Source organism: Theropithecus gelada, chromosome 1 (genome assembly GCF_003255815.1).
Source record: "Theropithecus gelada isolate Dixy chromosome 1, Tgel_1.0, whole genome shotgun sequence".
Classification (NCBI taxonomy): Eukaryota; Metazoa; Chordata; class Mammalia; order Primates; family Cercopithecidae; genus Theropithecus; species Theropithecus gelada.
The window spans coordinates 31,186,571-31,209,812 of NC_037668.1; the positions used below are offsets into that span (position 1 = coordinate 31,186,571).

The window sequence follows — 23,242 nt, forward strand, 5'->3', positions numbered from 1 at the left end:
ACCAGTCACTGCAGCCACTGGTTCAGCCCAGCGTGTCCCTGGCCCCTAAGCCTGGGCGGGGACCTGGCTCCACCCTCACCTCATCCCCAACCCACCCTCCTGCCCCAGCACAATGCTCCGAGGGCATGGCCAGGGGCCCCCAAGCTGGACGCCCCCTCGTGGCTGCATGAGGGGCTCTGCCCATTGCCCCAGCCCACAGGCCTGGACCCCGACCCCATCCTGGCCCAGGCCTGGCCACCCCCATGCCCCAGCACCTGCTCCGACTCCCCCACTTCCTTCTGGCCAGGAAGAGGCAGCCCCCACCCACTCTCTTCTCGTAGCCTCTGCACAGCTGCTGGTCCTGCTCCAGGCAACCCAGCCTCAGACCCCACGGAGCCTCCCCTGCAATGAGATGTGGAGCCCACAGGGACACCCCCAGGCCAGGGCCGTCTGCCCTCAGGAAAGGATGGGGTCGTGACCCTGATGTGTTGGCCCTTGGGGGGTCCTGACCCTCCCCACAGAAACTGCCCTATCCACCCCACCCCTAGGGGACCCTGGGGAGGGGGTGAGGACAGAACATTTGGAGACTGGATGCCCGCCCAGCCCTGCCACCCCCTGGTCTCAGTGACGCAGATGGCCATCTGTGCCTGGCCTGTGCCAGGTGGGCGGGGGCTTCAATGGCTGGGGCACCCAGCCCTGGAGCAGGTGGCCCCGCTGCGGGTGGGGACCAGCAGGGGCAGCCTGGCCAGCCTGGCTTGTCTTTGCAGTGTCCTGTGCTGGGCCAGGTGTCCGGCTGGGCTGGGAACCGACCTTTCTCTCCCATGGCCGGGCCTGGCAGCTCTCACTGGCAAGAAGTACAGCCCAGGCTTGGCCTGCATGGCTCCTGCTGCAAAGGAGGCCTGTTCCAGAAACTTCCAGGGACAAGGAACCGTGGGGAAATGGGGAGGTGGAGGCTGGAGGCAGGGGCTCCCTGGGTCAGCCCAGGCAAAAGTGTCTCCCAGCCTCCTGCCCCTCCGGCAGCTGTCCCAGGGACACTCTCAGGTAGAGGGGCGCCAAGTGCTCAGGCCCCGTGGGGATACAACTGGCTGGCTTGGAAGGGTGGGCTCCTGGCTGCCCAGCTCAGCCCAGAAACCAGGGTGGGTTGCCCTCCAGACCCAGAACCAGAGCCCAGGGGTGTGGAGGGTCGAAGGCCGCCGAGAGGCCTTGGTGGGGGCCGGGCAGGCCACCAGCCCTGGACCCTGAAGGGTCCTATATACCCTGGCCAGTGCCGGCTGCTGCCCCTCTGGCCTGGCCCTGCCAGATTCTCCCTGACAGCCCTGTCCCCCTCTCTGCTGTTGGAACCTTCTGGCCCCTCCTGCAAGGTGGGCCTGGCCAGGCTGGGGTCTGGGTGGCGGGCAAGCAGGGACCAGAGCCCCTGCTTGCCAGGGACACACGATGGAGCTGTGTGTGTCCCTCCCTCATGGAGATGCCCCCGGCTGGGTGAAATAACCCTGGTCGGTGCTATGCCCGGGTTAGGCCAGGCCACCAGTCCCAGATGGACACTGCCCTGTGCCCTGCTGTGCCCACCCTGGGGGAGGAGCTGGGCAAGGTGCTGTGTGCCCTGTGGTCCAGCCCCACTCTGCCCTGCCCCTGGTGGGGCCTGGACCCGAGGGATGTGAGGCCCACGCCCCAGCTTCCTGTTTCTAAGGAAAAACAGTCCTAGGAAAAAGGCTGTAGCGGGTCGGAGGAGCTGCCCTCGCCAGGGCCTGGGGGGTTGGAGGGGGGAGACTGCCCCATTCTGTGATCCCAGAGGCGCGCAGAGAGGTGCACTTGGTGTGGCCGGCACTGGGTCAGGCTTAGGCTGGGGTCTTTCAGGTCTTGGTGTTGGCCCCTCCATGTTTAGAATCCCCCTCAGGCCAGCCCAAGGCGGCCTCCAGGGTCACTCCTGCACAGGACAGTGGCCGGAACTCTGAAATGACCACCGACCTGCACTGGCCGCTGGGGGTCTGACAGACCAAGGCTCCCAACCCATCCTGCGCCCCCTGCGCGGAGTCTGCGGGGTCAGTGGTGCGCAGGACAGAAAACCCCGCGGTGGGGCCCGGGCCTGCCCCCGGCCCTGGCGCTGTCCTGGCATCCGGGGAAATCCTGTTTCTGGCTTCAGGCCAGGGCCTGCCCCTCACCCTGGAGAGGCGCCCGCCTCGCGGGGGAAGGGCGGTGGCGAAGGAACCACCCAGAAATTTCAGCGCGGGCTCCGAAACCTTCCCAATCCCGCTCCTTCGCCCGGGCCGGAAGCCGCGCTGTGGGGATGGGGAGGGGTGCACGTCCCGGTCCCCGCGTCGCGTCCTCAGGACCGGGGCGGCCTCCCCGACTCCCGTTCCGTTCCCGGTCCGGGGGCACTGGGGGCCCCGAGTCAGGAGGAGCGCGCCGGGCCCCATTCCCCACGCGGAGGGGCAGCCCCGCAGCCTTAGTTTCCCCCCGCCCCCGCAGCCTCAGTTTCCCCCCCCGCCCCCGCCGCCGCTTCCGCTCCCCCCACCCTCCCTGCCGTCCGGGGCGGCGCCCCCCAGATTCGCGGCCGCCGCCTCGGATTCCGGCGGGGCGGGGCGGGGGCTTCCGGCCTGGGGGCGGCGGGTCCGAGCCGCAGACCCGGGCTGGGGGGCGGGACGGAGGCCCTGGGAGCTTCCTGCAGCGTCGGAGGCGGCTCCCGAGGCGGGAATTCCCCCCAACCCGAGGCGGGCGAAGTGCGGGGGTCTCAGAGGTTGTGGCTCCTCCCGTCGGTGGGCGCGGCCGCCCCCAGAGGTCGCTGCGGGAGGCAGGGCGGCGGCAGGAAGCGTTCCCACCCCCGTTCCCCCGTCCCCGCCGCCCCCGCCGCCCCCTCCTCCCCGGCTCGTCCCCCCTTCCCCACCCCGGACCCTGCGGAGGCGGCGCGCGTTTCACGGGTTTCACCGCCCGCGGGGAGGTGGGGGGCGGGGGGGGCGGCGCGACCCCCGGCGGCGGAGGCGGGAATTGCCGCTTGGCCGAGCTCGGGTCGGGGGTCTCTGCCAACCCTGCCCTCCCGGAAGGTCCCAGCCTGGCGGGTTGGGGTGCTTTTCGCTCTGGGGAGCAGCCTCCCTGTTCTGCTCGGCTGGGGGTCTGTTCCCGGGAAGAACCACCGCCCCCCATCCCGGCCCGCAGGCCCCAGCCGCCGAGTCGCTGCTGGGGGAAGTGGGCGCCGGCCGCCCCCTCTCCATGAGCCCACTCGCCACAACCCGCAGGGGCCTGGGGGAACTTGGTGGATCCAACCACAGGAGACCATGAGACCCAGGCGGCCTCCCCGAGACCTGCCCCTTAGAGCTGTTTTTCCTTCTCACCTGCCCCCGGCTCCCTGCAGGCCTGGCCTCCTATCCCCCTCAGGCCATCAGCCAAGGGACCCCCAGCCCAGGCACCCCCACCCATGCTCTAAACTGTGGGCTTGAAACCCGCCCTCCCAGCAGGGAGCCTGGCTGCATCCCAGGCCACTTCTGCTTGGAGCTTGGTGGAAGGCCCCCAGGCACTGAGCCCCGCTCCCACTAGCTCCCATCAGGAGTACAGCAGCGTCATGGCGCTCAGCCTGCTTCTCCCTGCCTGGGCAGGACCGTGGAGCCGTGTCCTCCTGTCCCCAGGTGGAAGCCGGCAGGTGGGGCCCTAGCAGGGGACATGCGTGGTGTGTGGGTGGATGAGGACCCAGTGGGGTCAGGTCTGGGACAGCAGGACAGGGTCTCCAGGTGTGGGCCTGGCTAGGGATGGGCGGGAGAATGACTGGTGGTGCCCTGAGGCCACTGGGGAGCCAACATGCAGTCCCCGAGGGGTCTCCAGGGAGCAGCCGCCGGGCTGGGCAGCTGGGAGCAGGAGCTGAGAGAGCTGAGTCCTGGCCTCCCCCTGGGGACTCCTGGGCCGTGAGGCAGGGGTGGGCAGAGCCTCGACCCTTGATGGGGGCACCTCCCTGGCTGTGGTCGACCTCAGGAGCCAAGGAAGCTAGGGGGCTGGCGTGGGCAGCTACCTCTGTTCCCCACGGGTCCTCAGGAAGGAGGGTGCACAGACTGAGGCGGCCCCACTGGCCCTGGAGCTGTGTTCGGAAGCCCCCAGCCTGGCTCCTGGCTCTGGTTGCCGTGGGTGGGAGGTGGAAGTACTAGGAGGAGTGTCCAGCATTTTCACAAGTGCTACCGCCAGAGGCCAAGTTGGGGGCAGAGAGGGCAGCCAGGCAGCACCCTGGCCCCAGGCGGTCTCCCCAAGGCTCACTGAAGAGCCGGCAGCTCCCCTTGCAAGCCCCAGCTGGGGGCTCTGTCATCAGGGAGGCCCTGGCTGCCTCTGGGCCTGGAGGCAGGACAGAAAGGGGCTGATGGGTGTGGTGTTTGCTGAGCTGTGGTCTTGCTGAGCCAGCCCACAGGCCCAGTGACTCCTGGCTTACTCGGCCCAGGCCTGAGGCTCCCAGGGAAGGCCAGGCCAGGCTGTGCAGGAACCTGCCTATGGGGCTGGGCACCTGGCCCTCCAGGAAGGCCTGCCTGGGAGGGCTGCCCTGCACAGCTGGTCTCGACACCCCCCTAGGCACCAGAAGTGAAAAGGGAGAGGCTTTGGGAGGGGAACACAGGTCAGGCGGGTCCCCTCTGGTTCATGGCTGTGGCCTAGCTGTGCTGTCCACTGGTAACACCAAAGGGGCCTGGGCATGGTCTGGAGGGTGTCCTGGCTGAGCCGCTGCTGAAGGGGTGAGGCGGGCATCCCCTCTCCACCCCCACCCCATCTCTCTACCTCTGTGTCTTCGCCTGTGTCTGTCTCTGACTCTCTGTGTCTCTGCCTCTTTCTGTGTGTTTCTGTCTCTCTCTGGCTCACAGACTCCGTCTTCCATGGCAGCAACTGGCTTGATGGCTTTCAGTGTCATCTTCGCTTGGTAACCCGTGGGTGGGAGGAAAGGAGGAACGGCCACTGCTCCCTTGTCTGGAGGTTGAAGGAACAGGAAGGGCACGGGGAGGCGGGCGGGGCTTGGACCTGGAGCTCTCCCCAAGACTCCTCCTGGGGCAGGAGAGGGGGCTGGCTGGGGTTGCGGGGGGCTCCACCTCCGAGACACTGTGCTTATGAGCTTGCCAGAGAGCTGCCACCTGGCCTCGGGTTCCCAGGGGTGGCACCAGTAAGCCGTGGTCTGCAGGCCAGAGGGAGACACAGCCCCTACCATGCCCACCAGGTCAGGAGGAGCCCAACAGAGCCCCTGCCCAGCCTGGGAGGAGGCCTTAGCCCAGCTCATATCTGGCTGTGTTGACAGACAGTCACATGGCATGGCCACCCTGGCCCCAAAGTCGGTGTGTTGCCACCTCCACACCACGAGCTGCCCGCTCTCCCCCCGACACGCAGAGGAGAGCCTGCTTAAGAGGACTGGGAAGCCTGGGAGACCGTGGCCGCCACGGGCAGGGCTGGTGGCCACCGCCGAATGCTGCCAAGGCCTTTGGGAGCACGTCTGTCCCCAGCCCGCACCCTCCGCTCAGAGACGCTGCTCGGCCTGCAGTAAGTCTGTCCACTCACGCCGTCACTGAGGCCCCAGTGCCGGGTGTGAGGCCGGTGCCCAGGAATCAGTGCCCAGTCTCAGACGCAGACTCAGTGAGCAGGGGCAGGCGAGCCGAGGTCAGCCCATGAGCCTCTATCCTTCCACGTGATCCCGCCCTGGGCTCGGCACTCAGGGACTGGTTCCGGCCCGCGTGGGGCAGGCAATGGGGGAGAACTTTCACGGGGGCGGGGCACACCCCGGAGCAGGGGAGTGTGCTGGTGGGAGACGCATGTCGGGGGCTCTGGGTCCTCCTTCCAGGGTCTTCCCACCCCAAGACAGCAAAGGGTCCTGGGACTCTGCCCAAGAGGTCAGCTGGACCAGACAGATGGGCCAGCCTCTGTGGCCTCCCCAGGGCATGGGGACTGGCAGACTCAGAAGCCAGGGTGAAGGGATGCAGGAGGCCTTGTGTTCTGTGGCCCGTCCTGAGGACTCTGTCCCTACCGTGGGCTGTCCAAGCAGAGTTCGAGGGGACGGTCACCGTCCCTGGGTGAGGCCTGGCCTGTGGCCACCTCGCCACTCCTGGTCTCTGGACGCTGCTCCCCGCAGTCCCTCCCTCTCCCACCTGGCTCCTCACCACACGTCCAGAGCAGTGTCTGTGGCCACAAGGCTGTCTCCGCAGGCCTCTCCCCAGCTGTTTTTGCTTTTTGTTTTTAAAAATTCAAATTTTGTGTGTATTTTAACTTTGGGATGTGGTGTGAGGAGTAGGGTGAGTGGGGCTGGGGCGGGAGTCCAGGCAAGGCCCAGGCGCTGCATCTCTCCAAGGCTGACTGCCTGTTGGCCCTGAGGCATGCTGGCCAGAGAGGCGCCAGCAGCCCTAGGGAGCCACGGCTCTCTGCTCCCTCCCAGGGTCCCCAGGGCCTGTCCTGGTGGGTTGGGCATGGGCAGAGGAGCACGGCCAGGTAGCCACCTGGCCACCTTCTTGGGCCCTCAGTGGCCCCAGCAGCAAGCCCAGGGGACGCCGACGCCTGCCCTGGTTTTGCTGTGATAACCAAGGAAGCGGATGGCTCTGGGCTTCTGTGTTTACAGAGAGCTTGCCGAAAAGTCAGCCTCGATGGACGGCAAGATGCACCTGTCAGCCACAAAGGAGCCCCCCGAGGTGCAGACCCCCATGCGCGTCGCACCCGTGGGGAGAAAACAGTCCTGGATTTCCTGTCGTGGGTTTTGTGACTCTAAAAGCCGAGGCTGCTGATTGGGAATTAAATCCCAGAGGACACCGCTCCGCACACTGGAAACCCAGCAGCTGCTGCTGTTCCCAGCAATTTTTTTCTAAATTGAAACATCATTTTCTATTTTTCTTCTGACACAAATGTGGTTTCATCCTGAAGTGAAAAAAAGCTACAAAGCAATTTGCCAAATGTAAGGGGCAGACCCAGGTGAGCGTCGCTCACTTGCAGTTGATCAAGGCCAGCGTGGCGCGGTGGCATCTGCCCTTCTCGGGGGCTCTGTGGGCCCGGCCTGGCCGATGTCTGCCTGTCCTCCTGGGAGGCAGGTGACCCAGGTCGGGGCAGGTCAGGCATGCCAGGAGCCTCCCCTCCGACAGGCGTAGCCAACCCCAACGGCAAGGGACAGTGTCAGAACTGCAGGGCACTCACAAGGCCCCCGGGGACCAGAGGCTGGAGCCATGGCTGTGACGAAGCCGCCCTGGGCTCTGGGAGCCTCGAGGATGGCCACAGCTGGGAGATGCAGCCTTGCCCCTGGGTCTGGGCTTCTAGAAGGTACAGGAGGGTGGCTGCCTGCCTTGCTGTCTGGAATGGAAGCCTGCGTGTCTGGGGAAACTTCAGGGATGCCACAGCCCCCCACATGTGCTCGACCGCCAAGTGGCAGAGCTCAGAACCAGGGGGCCTTGGGGCCACTCTGCACTGGTAGAGGAAGGGTCCCCTCACTGCAGCTCCAGTGGCCTCCAGCTTGTCACCTGCAAGGATGGGGGGCCCAGCATCCCATGGTCTGGTCTGGTTCCTCCCCACAATGCCCCCCGAGCTCGCCCCTTTGCCCCCGGGCAGCCGGCCTTCTTCGGTGCATCCACCACGCTATGCCCGACCTGGCCCCAACCAGGCTCTCCCTGAGAGCTTCCCAGGGTCCCCCCACTGTGCAGCACCCCAGCTTCTGGGTGGGTCTTCACCCCCGTGTGCCCAGGGGCTGCCCTGGGTTCCTGCACTGCTGTGAACACAGCTCCTCTGTCCACAGTCTCCCTCCGCTGAGCAGAAGCAGCTGCCTGTGCGGGTCTGGAGAGAGGCCCCGGCCACAGCTGGCCCGGGACATGGGTGTGTTCCCAGGGAGGTGTGCCTGGACGGTGGGAGGGTGGGTCTGGCCGCAACGCAAGGAGGTCGGTGCCAGTCGTGGGAGGGCCAGGGACAGCAGCATGAGGGAAACATCGGGGGCACAGGCCTGGTATGGGGCTGGGCTGGGTCCTGGACGCCCTCTCCCCAGGGCTCCAAACGGTGGTCTTCTGAGAGGGTGGGCTGCAAGAACAGGGGTGGGTCTGAGGGACTGCCGAGAGAGCAAGGGCCTGAGGAGGCTGGCTCCCTGCCCAGCGCTGAGAGGGCAGAGGGTGAGACCAGCCAGGCTGCGCAGGCCCCAGGTGGGCAGCGTGAAGCCAGGGGCCAGAGCAGGCGCGGCGGGGCCAGGAGGCAGGGTCTGTGCAGTCGCCACCTTCTGTGCTGACTGAGTGGCTGGCTGCCCATGGGCCACCTCAGTGCCCCCTCCCCAGCGACCTTCTGGCCCCTCTCAGTGGCTGAGGGGCCCTCCAGAGGCAGCCGTAAGAATGTTCCTGACCGTCCTCCCTGTTCAGTGCGGGGCGGGGACGTCAGGCAGGCAGGAGACCGGCCAGGAGAGCTGATCGCATGCCTCCTGCCTCTCGCCATGGGAGTCCGTCCTGCGGGCAGGATTGCCTGGAGTGGGTAGTGCCAGGCGGAGGCCAGGGGGTTGCCTGGCTGGGCTTCACTGCAGAGCTCTGTGGCAGGGAGACAGGGACCCTCCTTCCCAGCCCCAGCCTGGCAGGGAATTCCGGCACCGACCGTGGCTGGGCCTGGGAACAGTGTGGGTGGGACAGACATGCTGGCCTCGAAGGGTGCCTGGGCGACTGCCACAGCCTGGTCTTGAGACGAGTCACCCCATGTGTCCCGCCTGAGCCCCCAGGCTTCCCAGGGCTCTGCGCAGAGCGGAGGCCACAGCAGTGAGCGAGGACGCGGGCTCCAGTCCTGCGGCCTCGCCTGTGAGCGTGCGGGTGCATGGGGAGGGCCTCGCTGCGGGCGTCGGGCCCAAGGAGCGGTGCCCTCCACAGCTGCCACTGACCATTTTATTCAAACAGCCGCAGGGCTCTGGGGAATCGGGGACAGGGTCCCGCAAGCAGAGGCAGAGTTTCTTGCCGTTCACACCGAGGTGGTCTCCTGTGGACATGGGGCCTCACCGAGGCGCTGGAGGCTCTGGGGTGCAGCCATGGGCCTGCCAGCCACTTGAGGCTTCAGGGCCTTCTTCCAGAACGTGGGGTGGCCGGTCAGCCCTCTTCGCTACGACCCGCAGGTGTTTGAAGGCGGGGGGCAGCGTGCGTCCCAGGAATGGTGGAGTGGTCACGTCATGGATCATGAGCACGTACTCCCCTGCAAGGGGCGGGCTGGGCTGGTCCTCAGCAGGCTCCTGTCCCCTCCCCTCCCTGGCCTCAGCCCACTGCCCACTCTCGTGTGCCCACTGGCCCGTGTCCCCGACCCTGGTCGTCTCTGCCCGGGTTCTGGGATTCTTGGCACTGTAACCACAGCATCGGCCACCGGACTAGTCCTGGGGTGCTGGACACACAGTCAGCGTAGGTGGATGAACTAATTTTGGGTGAAGGAAACCACCTCTGGCCTTAGGCCACCGCCCAGCTACGGCCTCCGACTCAGAGGCTGGCAAGGACAGACACGACCCTCGCATGGCGGCCGCTCTCCAGCCCCTGCAGCTGACCTGGCTGTGGGTCCCTGGAAGATTCTTTTGCAAATACTTTCCTACTTTTTAGGAGAAAAATAATTCATTTTCTCTATAAACTGTTTTTAAAAATAACGAGCGCTCTGAAGGCAGGTGTGTGTGACTTGCTTTCGGAGCCCCCGCCCCAGCCCCTTCCCCACACCCGCGCTGGGGCTCTCTGGGTGGGGCTGGAGGGCGGCCCTGCTGGGGGGACTCGGCAGAGAAGGAAAAGTACTTTTCCTTTCACAGTCTGTAAACTGTCTGGAGAGCTTCAAAGTTGGAGAAACCATAAAAAAGAAAATAAGAAATAACAAAAAGTGAGGTTGCCATAGAAACCGTCCTCTCCCCTCCCCTGAGCCTGCCGGGGCTGGCACCGGAGAGTGGAAAAGGCGCCTCGGCTGGCCCGGGCTCACACCAGGAATGCGGCCGCAGCTGAAATGGGGGCAGGAGTCGGCTCACACCGCAGGGCAGAGCAACATTCCAGACGCCGGCCTGGAAAACAGCGCTCGCTTCGCGGAGCGGCGGCCTCCTCCGGCCAGGCCAAGGGCTCGGCCGCCTGTGCGTTCCCAGGGCTGGACAAGAGCGAGCCTCGGGGGCCGGGAGGAATGTACTTGGCCCTGAGTCAGTTCCTCTAGAAAAAAACACGGTTCTGGGGGGCCTTGCAGGGGGACACACGTTCTGCAGCCTGGCGGGTGTGGGCCACAGTGCTGGGCACCAGGGCCAGCCTCCCTGGCGGGCGGAGGAAGGGCCCCACATGGCAACGCCACAGTGTTTCCAAGCAGCCGGGTTTCTAGGTGTTCCCAGGAATCCAGCTGTACCAGCGGCGGCCAAGGCGCTGGCCGGGGGGCCGAGAGCTCAGTGGGCAGTGGCTGAGGAGCCGGCCACAGGCCCCATCTGACCTCACTCCTGAGGCCGGCGTCCCGGCAGATGGGAAGGGCGGGAAGGGCTCTGGCTGGTGGCCACTATACGGCAGGCCGGGCCTCGACGGCCACGTGATCTAGCCCTGGGCCAGCTCTCACCCGGGGCCTCGGCCATACATATATGGCTTAGCCCCAAATGGCCCCCACATCATCGGATCTCCCTTCGCTCCTCACCCCAAGCTATCTCCACTGAGCACATAAACCCTGGCCGGGCGGCTGTGCAGACATGCCAGGACCAGCCGACATCGAGGCGGTGATGTCCCCGCCCCCACCCTCGCCCACCTCCTCCTCCTGGGATGGCCGGGATGGGGTGGCCTGGTCGACGGTGTGAGGGCTGCTGTGGGACCCCAGGGGACATCGCCCAGGACTCCGGTCCCACCCCTCACCCAGGCCTCGCTGGCTATAGCCCTGGCCGCACTGGTGCCGTCCCCACGACCAGGGTGGCTCCGCTTGCTCCCGCTGTGCCAGAGGCAGCTCTGTGGTGGCATCCAGACCCCAGTGAGCAGTGGGCCCAGACCTTCCAGCCTTTGGCTCTCCAGCCAGAACCCCAGAGACACCAGAGGAAGGGTCATTCACGTTGGCCCAGCGGACAGAGAGGCTCCACTCTCCATCAGGCACCCAGTCAGCCACGGTGCCCGGGCCCTGCTGGGGCTCCAAGCCGTTGTGTAGCTGAGGTGCCTGGCGTTTGGCCCCTCTGGCTTGGAGGGGGATGCCAGGCCTAGGCTGTGGGGCTGAGCCCCAGGACTGGGGCGACTGGAGGAGGCCCCACGGCTGAGGGTCTGCACCTGAGCCTCCTCCAGGCCCTCGCTGCACCCCTCCTCACTGTCCCCACAGCAGCCCCCACGCCAGGAGGAACCTCCCGCCCAGCCCAGCCCGCCAGGCCCTGGCAGCCGGCCTTGCGGGGAGCAGCTCCTCATGGTTCAGCCACCGTGGGCCTCGACAGCTGCCCCTCAGCTCCCCTTGGCAACCCTTGGACCCCAAGGCTTCTGTGCTTCCGCGCTCCCTGTCCCCATGGCTTCCTCCTTTCTAGGACATTCCCCACATCAAGGGCTGTGTCGGCCCAGCTTCAAATCTTTCTGGACCGTCCCCAGCCCCCAAACCACCAGCCCCCTTCCCATTCAGGCCCTTGGGAGGGCTCGGCTGCTCCCAAATCCCCCACCCACTGCCACCTGCCTCTGGGGACCCCGGGCCGAGTTCCCCCAACCCCACCCCCAGCCCTGGGCTGTGGCCTCTCCAGACAGTGGCACAACCGGCGATGGACTTGGGCCCCGTCCACCTACCTGGGTATGCTGCCGCAGGCTGCTCCTCCGTGGCACTCCCCTCAGGCCTGTGGAGATGACACAGTGAGGCCCCTGAATGCCCTGTCTGAACGCCCAGGACATGGCATCCCTGACCCGAACCAAGGCTAGTGGCTCCAGGGTGGATTCGGGGCCCCAGGACAGCAGAGGCCGGCAAACTCCACCTCGGGGCCACGGGCAGGATAAGGAGAGTCCTCTGGCAGCCTGCACCCAGCTCTCTGCCCCTCGGGCCCGTGGGCTGCCCTGTGCAAATCCTCATTGTCGGCCGGGCGCGGTGGCTCAAGCCTGTAATCCCAGCACTTTGGGAGGCCGAGACGGGCGGATCACGAGGTCAGGAGATCGAGACCATCCTGGCTGACACGGTGAAACCCCGTCTCTACTAAAAAATACGAAAACAGCCGGGCGAGGTGGCGGGCGCCTGTAGTCCCAGCTACTCGGGAGGCTGAGGCAGGAGAATGGCGTAAACCCGGGAGGTGGAGCTTGCAGTGAGCTGAGATCCGGCCACTGCACTCCAGCCTGGGTGACAGAGCGAGACTCTGTCTCAAAAAAACAAACAAACAAACAAACAAAAAAAAATCCTCATTGTCTAAATTATTGATGTGCTTATGGCCTTGGAGCAGGAGTGGGACTGACAACCCCATTCCCACAGGCTTCTGACAAGGCGGAGGCCCCCCCGGTGCAGCCAAGAAGACCATGAAGGGTGAGAAAAACCCGAAGCCCCTGAGAGGCGGCGACGCCGGAGCCTGCAGGGAGCAACTGAGGAGCAGCGGGAGTCTCAGCAAGAGGGACCAGGAGGCCCGGCGGGGGCACGGTGTCCCCTCGGAGGGACAGAGGTCCAGGGTCACCTGGGAGTGCCATGGCTGGGAAAGGAGAGGTAACAGTGAGGATGGGAGGGGCCCGGGGTCCTGCCGAGGCCTCCCCATGGAGACACTTGCAGCCCTGGCTCCCTGGGGGGTGCAGCTCCTGCCCTGAGGCAGTCTTTGGGGGACCCACCACCCACGTTGGTTTCTGATCTGCAACAAGTGAGGGGCCTGTTCCTCCTGCCGGACAGGGTCTCGGGGGACCCTCGGGCCAGGGCGGGGCCATGGCCAGGCAGGATCTGGGTTGGGGAGCAGGTGGGCCCTGAGGACGTGGTCGTGGCACCTGAGCCTCCTCCAGGCCCTCGCTGCACCCCTCCTCACTGTCCCCACAGCAGCTCCCATGCCAGGAGGAACCTCTCGCCCAGCCCAGGCCCACCAGGCCCTGGCAGCCGGCCTTGCTGGGGAGCAGCTCCTCATGGTTCAGCCACTGGGGAGGGGGCAGTCCCTGCACATGGGAAAGCTGGGCCACCCGGCAGGTGCCTCGGATGCTCCTGCTGCAGGGACAAGGGGCTGGCTCCATGTGGACACTCACCCTCCTCCTCGGACAGAGATGCACTTCAGAAATGCATCTTACTTTCCCTCCCTCCCTTCCTCCCTCCCTCCCTCCCTCTCTCCCTCCCTCCCTTCCTCCCTTCCTCCCTCCCTCTCTCCCTCCTTTCCTTCCTTCCCTTCCTCCCTCCCTCTCTCCCTCCTTTCCTTCCTTCCCTTCCTCCCTCCCTCTCTCCCTCCTTTCCTTCCTTCCCTTCCTCCCTCCCTCTCTTCCTCCTTTCCTTCCTTCCCTTCCTCCCTCCCTCCTTCCTTCCCTTTTTCTTTTTTTCTTTCTCCTTGTTCTCTCTTCCTCTCTCTCTCTCCCTCTGTCTGTCTCTCCTTTCTTTCTCTAGATAGAGTCTTGCTCTGTGACCCAGGCTAGAGTGAGTGGCACAATCACGGCTCACTGCAGCTTCCAACTCCTGGGCTCGAGCAAGGAACCCCCTCGCCTTAGCCTTCCAAGGAGCTTGGAGCACAGGAGTGTGGAGTGTGCCACCATGCCCACGGGACCACAGGAGTGTGCCACCATGCCCAGCTAATTGAAAAAGTTTTTAGAGACGAGGTCTCACTATGTTGCCCAGGCTGGTCTCAAAGTCCTGGGCTCAAGAGAATCCTTCCACCTCCACCTCCTGAAGTGCTGGGATCACTGCACCTGGCCTTTGTTGAATTTTTTTTTTTTTTTAAGCAATAGAGACAGGGTCTCACTCTGTTGCCCAGGCTGGAGTGCTGTGGCCTGATCATGGCTCACTGCAGCCTCAACCTCCCAAGTAGCTAAGACTATAGACACGTGCCATCATGCCCAGCTAATTTTTAATTTTTTTTGGTGGGGATGGGGTCTCACTATGTTGCCCAGGCTGGTCTTAAACTCCTAGGCTCAAATGATCCTCCCACCTTGGCCTCCTAAAGTGTTGGGGTTACTGGCACGAGCCACTGCACCCAGCTGAGACGTTCTTTCTGTGTGAAGCCCCAGGTGTGCTGGGCTGTGTCCGGAATCACCCATCCAATGGACCTGGGGAAGCCTGCTGGCACCATCCCACAGCCTCCTCCCGCTGCCCTGTCCTCTGTGGCTGGCCAGTTCCTGTCATTCGTGGCTCAAGGGGGTCAAGAGCCCACCCAGACCTGGGAGAAAACCAAGGGCTCCTTGACTGGCCAGGTTCTACCCATCGATAAACCTAAATCCTACAGGCAGCAACTGGGTGAAAAAGAATGAAAGACAGAAGACTGAAATGACTTCATTTCGAGTGGGGAGAATGGGTCTTGCCGGGCCCCAGGACCCATGTAAGACACAGGAGTGCAGGCAAGGAGGGGAAGCGGCGTACGTAATTCAGCACCGAGAGTAACTAGTCTGCCAGGCTGCCAGCCTTAGAGAAAGAAGCAGGATTACAGGAATCCTGAGTTTTTACAGAACCCCCAGGGCTTTGAGGAAAACACAGGCAGAGCCAGGAAGGAGCTCGGGAGTCTCGGCCTAGGGAGGAGGCAGTGCAGATTCGAAGGCATCAGTGCCCCACGGGCGGCGAGCAGGCCCGAGGCCAGCATCCACGCAGTGTCCACGCGGGCATGGGTGCCCCACGGACGGCGAGCAGGCCTGAGGCCAGCGTCCGCAGAGACCGCACACGGGGAGGCGGTGCAGGCAGTGGCCTGGGGGGCGTCTGGGCGCCCACTGCGTGCCTGGGACTGCACCTTCACGTGGGTGCCAGCCCCTCACTCCTGTCCCTCAGTCACTGGCCATGACGGTCCTGACACTGGAGGCCCCAGTGAGTCCGCACCCCCTCGACGCTGTTTCCTGCCAGTTCTGCCCGAGGCAGCAGCTGCCACCACCGCACAGACACAACCTGCTCCCTCCTGACCTGCGGAGGTCTGGCCCGGCATCAGCCTGGCAGTCTCGGCCTCCCCGTCGGGGTCAGTGTCTGGGGACCCGGGTGAAGACACAGCAGTCCGGGCCTCACCCAGGGTCTATGTGTGGCCGTTCTGCAGCGCTGAACGTCTGAGGCCTGTGTTGCCCCCGCGGACGCATGCTCTGGACACACCAGCGCTCACACAGAAACACAGAAACACAGTGGGCGGTGTCCAGGCCGCAGAGGCTCCATTGCCGACCCCAAGCCCAGAGGCTGTGGCCGGTTGCGAGTGGCCTCTGTGGCTTTTAGAAGCACAGACAGGAGATGAGGTGGACGAGGCGGCGCAGGTGAAGGGCCATGAGGAGGGACAGGCATGGTGGGCAGGCAACCACCTCTGCAAGGCCAACAGGTGCTGTGCCCGGCTCCCTCCTCTTGCCTGTGCCTCTGGCAGTGACCAGAGTGGCCTGTCGGCCGAACTGGCCACCCTGACGGGTAAGGGCTGCTTTTCCCGAGGCCCTGCATTGCATCTCGGCGTCACCGAGTGAGCTCCTGGCCTTGGCAGCCCCCCTCACCGCACCTTCCCAGGCCAGATGCTCCGAGAAGCCAAGAGGTCCCCGGAGGAGCTCCTCACAGGCTTCTGTGCAGACAGCAGCGAGCCCCGAGCAGAGCTCCAGGGAGCGGCGTCAGAGAGGCCTTGGCCGAGTGCAGGCCCAGCAAGGGACCTCTGGCAGCCTGTAGCCCTTGACCCTGTCTACCCAGGCCCGCTCCTTCGGGCCGAGGCCCTTGACCCTGTCTACCCGGACCCGCTCCTTCGGGCCTGGGCTCGGCCTTTGCTGTCCTCAGTCTTCCAGTCTATGACGTGGACATGTTCCTCATGCATGGCTTTGGCGTGCCCTGACCTGGGCATGAAGTTAGAGCTGGGCCTGAGGCCAGTCTGCTGCCAGGCCAGGGAGGGCAGTTCATGGCCAGGGTGTGAGGCCCAGGGGACCCCTTCCTGCAGCCTGGCCTGGTGTCCCGGCTCCTGGAGAAGGGCGCCCACTGGAGCCGTCAGGGGTCATGCCTGGGAGTCAGAGAGTCCAGGCAGATCCTGGTGACAAGGGGCAGGAGCCTTTGCCCAGCTCTGGGGTTCCACGTGGCCTCTAGAGCCACCAGGATGTGCCGGGAGCTGGTGAGGCAAGAGCCAAGCAAGACACAATCAGGAGGAATCTGTCACCTGGAGGTGGGGGGTGTGACTCTCAGAGAAGGGCCCAGGCTTCCCCACCTGCTGCGCAGGAGCCACACCCTAGGGTTTTCTACAGCCCCGGGAGCCCCTGTGAAAGTCCGAAAATCAGGACCCTTGGCCGCAGATCTGGGGCCAGCTTGGAAGCCGCCGTCACCTCCTTAGTATCCCCAAGAAATGAGAGCCACGGGCCAGGGCTTTCTGTAACAGCCCCAGGCACAGACACAGACGGGTGCAGACGCCAGCCCCGGCTCCTCTCCCAGAGCACAGTCTGTGTGTCCTGCCCCGTGGAGCCCCTGGAGAACATGCCGGCACCACGGAGGCCTCGTGCCCCTGGGGCACGTTGCCAGGGGAGCCCTCCCGGGGAGGCCCCTCTGCACCGCAGGCCTCTGCACCCGGGGAGATGACTGCTTTCGCAGGTCGAAGGTCAGAGTTTGGATTCTTGGCCCCAGGCCTTGGGGAGGCAACCGCCACAGACCCTCAGGTGCCCTGTCCCCCGTGGGCGGTCAGCTTCAGGACTTGGAAAGCCTGAGGGGTGTTCTCTGGGGGAGCCTGTTCACCTGTGGGCACTTGCCGGTGCGGGCGTGTGAAGAGTTAACAGCTGCCCTGCCCCAGCCCCGCCGTCTGCTGTGGGGCTATCATTGCACATCCCCCTGAGCGCTGGGCACATCCGCGGGCCCAGCCGTTCCCGCCTGGCCCTCACACCTGCTTTGGTTTAGTATCCCTGCTTCGACAAGACAGGGCTCGTTTTTCAACCTTTAAAAGTTTCTAGGCCGGGTGCAGTGGCTCTCGCCTGTAATCCCAGCACTTTGGGAGGCCGTGGCGGGCGGATCACGAGGTCAGAAGATCGAGACCATCCTGGCTAACATGGTGAAATACAAAAAAATTAGCCGGGCGCGGTGGCGGGCACCTGTAGTCCCAGCTGCTTGGGAGGCTGAGACAGGAGAATGGCGTGAACCCAGGAGATGGAGCTTGCAGTGAGCTGAGATCGGGACACTGCACTCCAGCCTGGGTGACAGAGCGAGACTCCGTCTCAGGAAAAAAAAAAGTTTCTGAAGAAGAACCCGGTCAATCCCTTTCTCTCGTGGCTGAACTCCCACTTGGAGCTGCTTCCAGCGGTGGGGCCAGGGCGCCTGGTGCTGCCTACTGAGGACCCTGGTGCCCCCAGCTGCCCGGTGCCCTCCCTGCAGCCCACCCCATTGTCCTGGGAGCTCTCATCCCTGTGGGCCCAGCCCCCAGCCTGCTGGACACCAATCCCCCACCCCGGGGCCAGGTCCCATGAGGACCACAGCCAGGTGCAGGCTGAGACCCACTGGCCAGGGCATCCCCTGGGCGCCTTCCCTGGGGATGGAGGGGCTGGGCTGAGTGGGACCTCCTGGCCGCGGGGTCAGCAGGTGGCAAGGCCCAGAGAGGAGGCAGAGCCCTAGGGGAGGGTGAGCGGGTGAGCAGGTGAGCCGAGGAGACCAGAGTTGCCACCGCATCATGCGGGCCCCTTTGGGTCTGTTGAGAGTCTATTCCAGATCGTGTTCTCCAAGGCCCCACTGGGCTGGGCCCCGTGCAGGTGCAGTGTGGAGGAGGCACTGGCAAGAATGCTCAGAGATGGCACCAGCAGTGAGCAGGCCAGACTCAGGCCAAGGGGCAGGCTGGGCGGCTGGGCTGTGTCCGTGTGTTTATGGTGGAGACCAGCGTGCCCAGGAGAGGACTGGGGGGAGCTGCGGGTGAGGTGGGACCCCTGGCTTGTGCCCGTGGGAATTTTCTATTTGTCCATCTTGGGGCCGGGGTGGGGGTGGTTGCTGGGCTTCTCTGTGCTTCCTCCATCTGCACCCCTCGGCCGGCCAAGCTGGTGGCACGGGCCTCCCCACCTGGGCTGCGAATCACAGGCTGCTTTGCTGGCCAGGCCTGCACCTAACTGGCCACAGGGTGCTGGCCCGGACTTACGCTCAGAGAAAGGACACGTTGCCACCCCAAGTCCTGTCCCTATTCAGACCCAGCCAACCCCAACAGGCCCCGTGTGTGGTCAGGCTCTTGCCTCACATGTCTCTGGGCACCAGTGGTGGCTGCTGGCTCCAAGGCCATTCTCCTGGCTCCTGTCACCTCTTCGTGGCAGATGAGGGAGGAACGGGTCGGTGTCCTGCATCCTCTGGGCCTGGGACAGGTGAGGGGCCCAGGTGCCTGTCCCCACCGATGGCCTTTCAAAGGGGATGAAGGCCTGTGTGGGACGCTCCACGGTCACTGGCGATGGTGCCAGGAAGGGGCTCTGTGGGCTGTGGAGCTTCCACAATCTTTTCAAGTAAAAAAAAATTAATTGACTCCATCTGTGTTGGCCTAATGACTGATTAAATGACTAATCACAGAAGTCTTAATTAAGCCCATTTTTCTTGGAGCCGAGGAGGGAGGAGGGGCTTGGATGCCGACAGCCACCAGTGAGCAATGACACACAAGGTCTCCGCGCACGCCCGTGTCTGTGGTCGGGCGGATGGACCCCGTCCCGGGCCGATGGGGCTCGGGTGGCCGCATTTTCCTATCATGAAGCATGGAATTAGGATTTCTGGGGCCAGCACCACCCCCACCATTCCTGTGGAATTCTCCTGTGTGGCTGGGCAAAATCACGGCCACGTTGATCAAACCGAGTCCCTCTTCTGCAGCTGACATAATTTCACATCTTTTAGGAACTGACAGGGCTTTGTCCTTTTGTGGAATTCCGTAACACGCCTGGAATGTCTCTGCAGGAATGCAGCCAGAGGCCCTCTCCGAAACGCGTCCCCTCCCAGGGCAGCAGGCGGTGGGCACGTGCGGGGCCCTCATGTCTGGTCTGTGTCTACCGCCCACTACAGGGAGGGCCATCCCATCCACGCTGTCTCCCCTCCCACAAGCTGGGGTTCGGCCCCAGGTGGACATGGGGCACGTGGTGAGGCAGCGAGTTGGGAGCCAGGTTCAGCGGATGGCGCAGGAGCCCCTCGTGCAGCCTCTCCAGAGCCACTCAGGACCCCTCTCCCGGTCGGCACCTCTCCCGGTCAGCACCTCTCCCGGTCAGCCTGCCAGAACAGCATGAGTCAGGGCAGCCGTGGCCCTCCAGGCCTGGACTCGGCCCCACGTGGCCGCAGGGGTGGGTGGGGCTCCTCCCCAGGGCTCCCTGACATCCTTGGACGTGCTGGGGCAGTTGAGGGTGCCCTGGCAGGCAGGTGCCGGGCCTCGGCCTCTGGCTATGTCTGCAGGGCCCTTGCAGCAGGACCCTCCTTTCTGGCCACCCTGCACAAAGGGTGACCAGGTCCTGGAGGGCTTCAGAGGGTCAGAGCATGCCTGCGGGGGTCCTGGTGGCCCTGGCTGGGCTCTGGGAGGGCAGACATGGCTTCTGTGCCCACAAAAACCAGGCTTCCCTTGGGGCACAGCTTGTGAAGGAACGTTGGCCCCTCTTTCCTCTGCCTATTTTAGGGAGCAAAGAAGGCTTTGCAGGCTCCTGCCTGAGAGTCATAACAAACGCACATGCTTCTCCCGCGTGGGCCGTGCTTCTTATGTAAATTGAAACCCGCTGCTGCGCCTCATCCGCTGCTGCGCCTCATCCGCTGCTGCGCCTCATCCGCTGCTGCGCCTCATCCGCTCCCGCTGCCGCGCCTCTCCCGCTCCCGCTGCTGCGCCTCATCCGCTGCTGCGCCTCTTCCACGCACACCTCTCCCGAAATTACAGGCTGGTGTGTCACTCTTCATCTTTGTCCTTTTTTTTTTTTTTTCAGTCATTTCTATTGTTTGGAGCCTCCTGGATGACGGTGACAGGCTCTGATGTGGGCTTTGAGGGGCCACCCGGTGGGGAGTGCACCAGGCACCCCGGTGCTCACCAGGTGCCCAGAGGGGCTGCCTGTCCTCCTGAGGGCACCGGCATCACCCAGTGGATGTTGAGAGGAGCTCCTGTTGTGCAGCTGCACGAAGGGGACACAGATGTGGCTGTTTTGAGGGACAGATGGCTCCCCCAGAGCCCCAGTCTCAGCACACCCTGGTGAGCACAGCCCGACCACCCTGACCATCGCTCACAGACTCCAGTGCCCGAGGGAATGCTGCCTGCCCTTCGTCCACACTCAGATCCTTCCAGTGGGATGGGGGACCCCTGGCCCAGACTCACTGCTTCTCCCATTCACCGGCCCCATGCAGGCCGCTAGGACCTGGGCTTCTATGATGGGGGAATAGGTGGCGCTGTCAGGGGCACAGCAGGCCTCCGGCACAGGCCCAGGTTGGGGGCCAGGAGGGCGTGACCTGGCGTCCGGACATGGAAGGGGTCACACTTCCGTCTCAGTCTCCTGTTGTCCACGCTGCAGAATCCCGTCTGTGGCTCCAGATTTGGAACAGCCGGGAGGCCACTTTGTTAGCTGCTGCCGGGATTCTGGGAGGGGGTGAAAACCTCCATGAGGGAGCGAGGCTTTGGGGCTTTGTGGGGAGACGAGGGGAGGAGCCGAAGCCAGGACCCCGGGGTCTCAGAGGGGCCCCCAGGTTGCGCCTCGTGTGCCTCGAGGGGCCAAGCTCTAGCGGGGGCTGGGCTGGGTTCCGTGACCTCCATGGGGTGCAGCCCACCAGGCTGCCTATGAGGGTGTTCCAAGTCTTCACCCAACTGACCTCTGGCCAACCCCCACGGGTCCCCCAAGGGACTTGCTCTGGAACTGGAGAGCGGGACTATAAAGAAACGGAACCCAGGAATCTGGCATTGTTGGGGTCCTTAGGAAGGATAAAAAGGTGGCCACATGTTGAGTGGGGTGGGGGGGTGACTGGGGGTGGCCAGAACATTCCAGGCAGGAAGTGCAGTGAGCGTCGGTCTCCGGCCTAGAGATGCTCCTGGTGCGTAATTATGCTGGCCGGTGGGCGCGCCGAGCAGGACCTGGGCTGGCCCCACGTCCTCTGTGCCCAGCAGTGGGGATGCCAGCTGGGACCCAGCAGCCAGGTCAGCCCCGGGCCCAGCTCCCGAAGCAGCCTCCCCATTACGGAAAGGGGGTCCCCGGCGATGGCAACTGGAGACAGCTGGTGAGTGCAGGGAGTGGCCTCGGCCCTGGAGACACTGGAACAATACAGGACCGTGCCAGGGTAGGGGCCACGGCTCGTGCAGAACAAAGTTGTCAGTCACAGGGCCACACTGTGGGGGGACCCGAGGGAGGTCTCGGACCTGAGGGGTCTCCTGGGACTCCAGGGTGCTAGCGGCAGGATCCCTGCTCAAGGTTCTGCTGCTGAGGCTGGAGCCCAAGGATGCGCTGAGAGCCGGCCGCAGCCCCTGCCCTTCTCCACCCCATTCACAAGCGCGTCAGTCAGAAGCGGCAGACCCAAAGGTGCCAGGAGCTTCCACTCCTCCAGCCCCGCCCCGCCCTGCCCGGCCCTGCCTGCTGACAGTGAGCCCTCCCCTGTGCCTGGCACGGGCTGGGGACCCTGCCTGGAACCACTCGGCCACGACACAGTGAGGGTTCCTTAAATGCAAACCAGACGCAGCCGACTGAGCGTTCGAGGGCTTTGGATTTGCCAGAGCCAGGTTGGCTGCTGGAAAGAATGGCTTCCTCAGAATTCCGAAAAGTGGGCTCTTTGGGCCCAGAGACAGGTCTGGACGCTGGTTCAGGAAGCTGGGACCCACACCAGAGGGACAGGTGCTTCTTCCTCACCGCACAGCAGGCAGAAGGCACGGGGGCAACAGCGGGAGGAGCCTCAGGCAGGGTCCCCCACTCTTTCCTAAGAGGGGGCCGTCGCACAAACACCCAGATGGGTTGTGGGGGGCTTCAGCAGGGACAGAGCTGGGCAGGCCCTGGAAGAGGTTGTGAGGTCGACGCCCTGGTCAGCCACAGTTGAAGGCCTCTGGGTGGGGGGGCAGCAGGTTCGAGGGTAGTAAGGGATCACGTGGCTACAATGACCCGCTGGCGGGGGCAGGGAAGCCAGGCTCCGGCGAGGACGAGAGGCACAGGCCCAGGTTTGTCTCTAAGCCACTGCCGCCCCAGGATCCATGGCGGAGAGGCCTGCAAATGTGCGGCCCTTCACCTGCATGCTGGGTACTCACTCCAGGAGCTGGCAGAGCTCACGGCGAGTTCGCGATCGGTAAGACTCCCCAGGGTTTCCGTACACAGAAGACGTAAGCCCAGCTGCACAGAGAGGCGGGGCTCCCTGCAGGGAGCAGGCCTTGTTTTGGGACGCCTGCCCCAACACAATGGGAGGGCCCTAGCTGTGTGGCCGTGGAGCCGGCAGGAGGCAGGGGAAGCGGCTGCTGGTCACAAACGTGTGTCCCGAAGAGACGACATCATTTTAACACTGAACACTCCAACTCAGCGGCCACGTCGTCCTGGGATTGTAACAATCCTAGTCCAAAGATACTTCACCTGAGGGCAGTGCGAGCGCTTCGTGGGCGCAGCCCAGGCTGGGAGGAGACGCCGACCCCTCCGTTCTCTCAGGTGGAAAAGCGCAAAAGCCTGTTTGCTGAAATAAGACGTTTCAACATCACACTCGGCGCTGAGGCTGCCATGGTCATGGAACGAAGTGGAGATGCTGCTCTGGGCGTGTGGGTCGGTGCATGTCTGTGGGAGTGACTCTCAGAGCGTCTCAGCTTTTGGCTCTCGCAGATGCTCCCACGGCTGAGTCGCTGGGCAAACGGGGCCCCCGCGCCTGCAGGATCTTGGCTATTTTTTAGTCTCTGCTTCTCAAGTTATCGTACAAAGCGAGTTTCATATTTAATTCACAAACCATGACTCAGAGCTAGACAAAGGGCGGCGCCGCCCCCATGGGTGAGTGGCATCAAAGGCCTGCCAGTGCCAGCGCCTTGGCAGCCCCCGAGCGTCCCCCATGAGGGGCCTCACTGCAGGGGGCTGCAGCAGACCCTCCTCCCACCTCGCCGGACCCCTTCCCTGGAGCTCCACCGCTGGGCCTGTGCTCACTGCCTTGGCTACTTCCATACCCGCCCCCCCTCCCCGTGGAAGCAGGAGGCGGCCCCGGCACACTCACTCACACTCACACTCACACTCACAACCACTTCTGTTTGCTGGATGGGCAGAGGCACAGGAGGTCTCAAGGGCCCGATACCCCGTGTTGGTCCCAGGCGGGCGCTGGGGATACCTGGAGCCCTCCTCTGCCCCTGAAGCCCTTCTGTGGCCACTGCAGGGGTCTGGTTCTCCACCCACCTGCCTTGCCCAAG

General features: G+C 64.4%; 1 protein-coding gene across 2 annotated transcripts in view; it reads right to left on the minus strand.

Moving 5' to 3' along the window:
• Positions 1-8,784: 8,784 nt before the first annotated feature.
• The window catches only part of MORN1 (MORN repeat containing 1), a 71,596-nt gene continuing 57,138 nt past the window's right edge, over positions 8,785-23,242 (minus strand). The window contains exons 13-14 of one of the 2 annotated variants that reach the window (XM_025366217.1): positions 11,643-11,689; positions 8,785-9,102 (exon numbers count right to left, since the gene is read on the minus strand). In XM_025366217.1, coding sequence (XP_025222002.1) covers positions 8,909-9,102; positions 11,643-11,689 — 241 coding nt within the window. In that variant the 3' untranslated portion in view covers positions 8,785-8,908. Of the gene's footprint in view, positions 9,103-11,642; positions 11,690-19,876; positions 20,474-23,242 lie in introns of those variants that run through there. The other variant, XM_025366227.1, reaches the window with a different exon arrangement.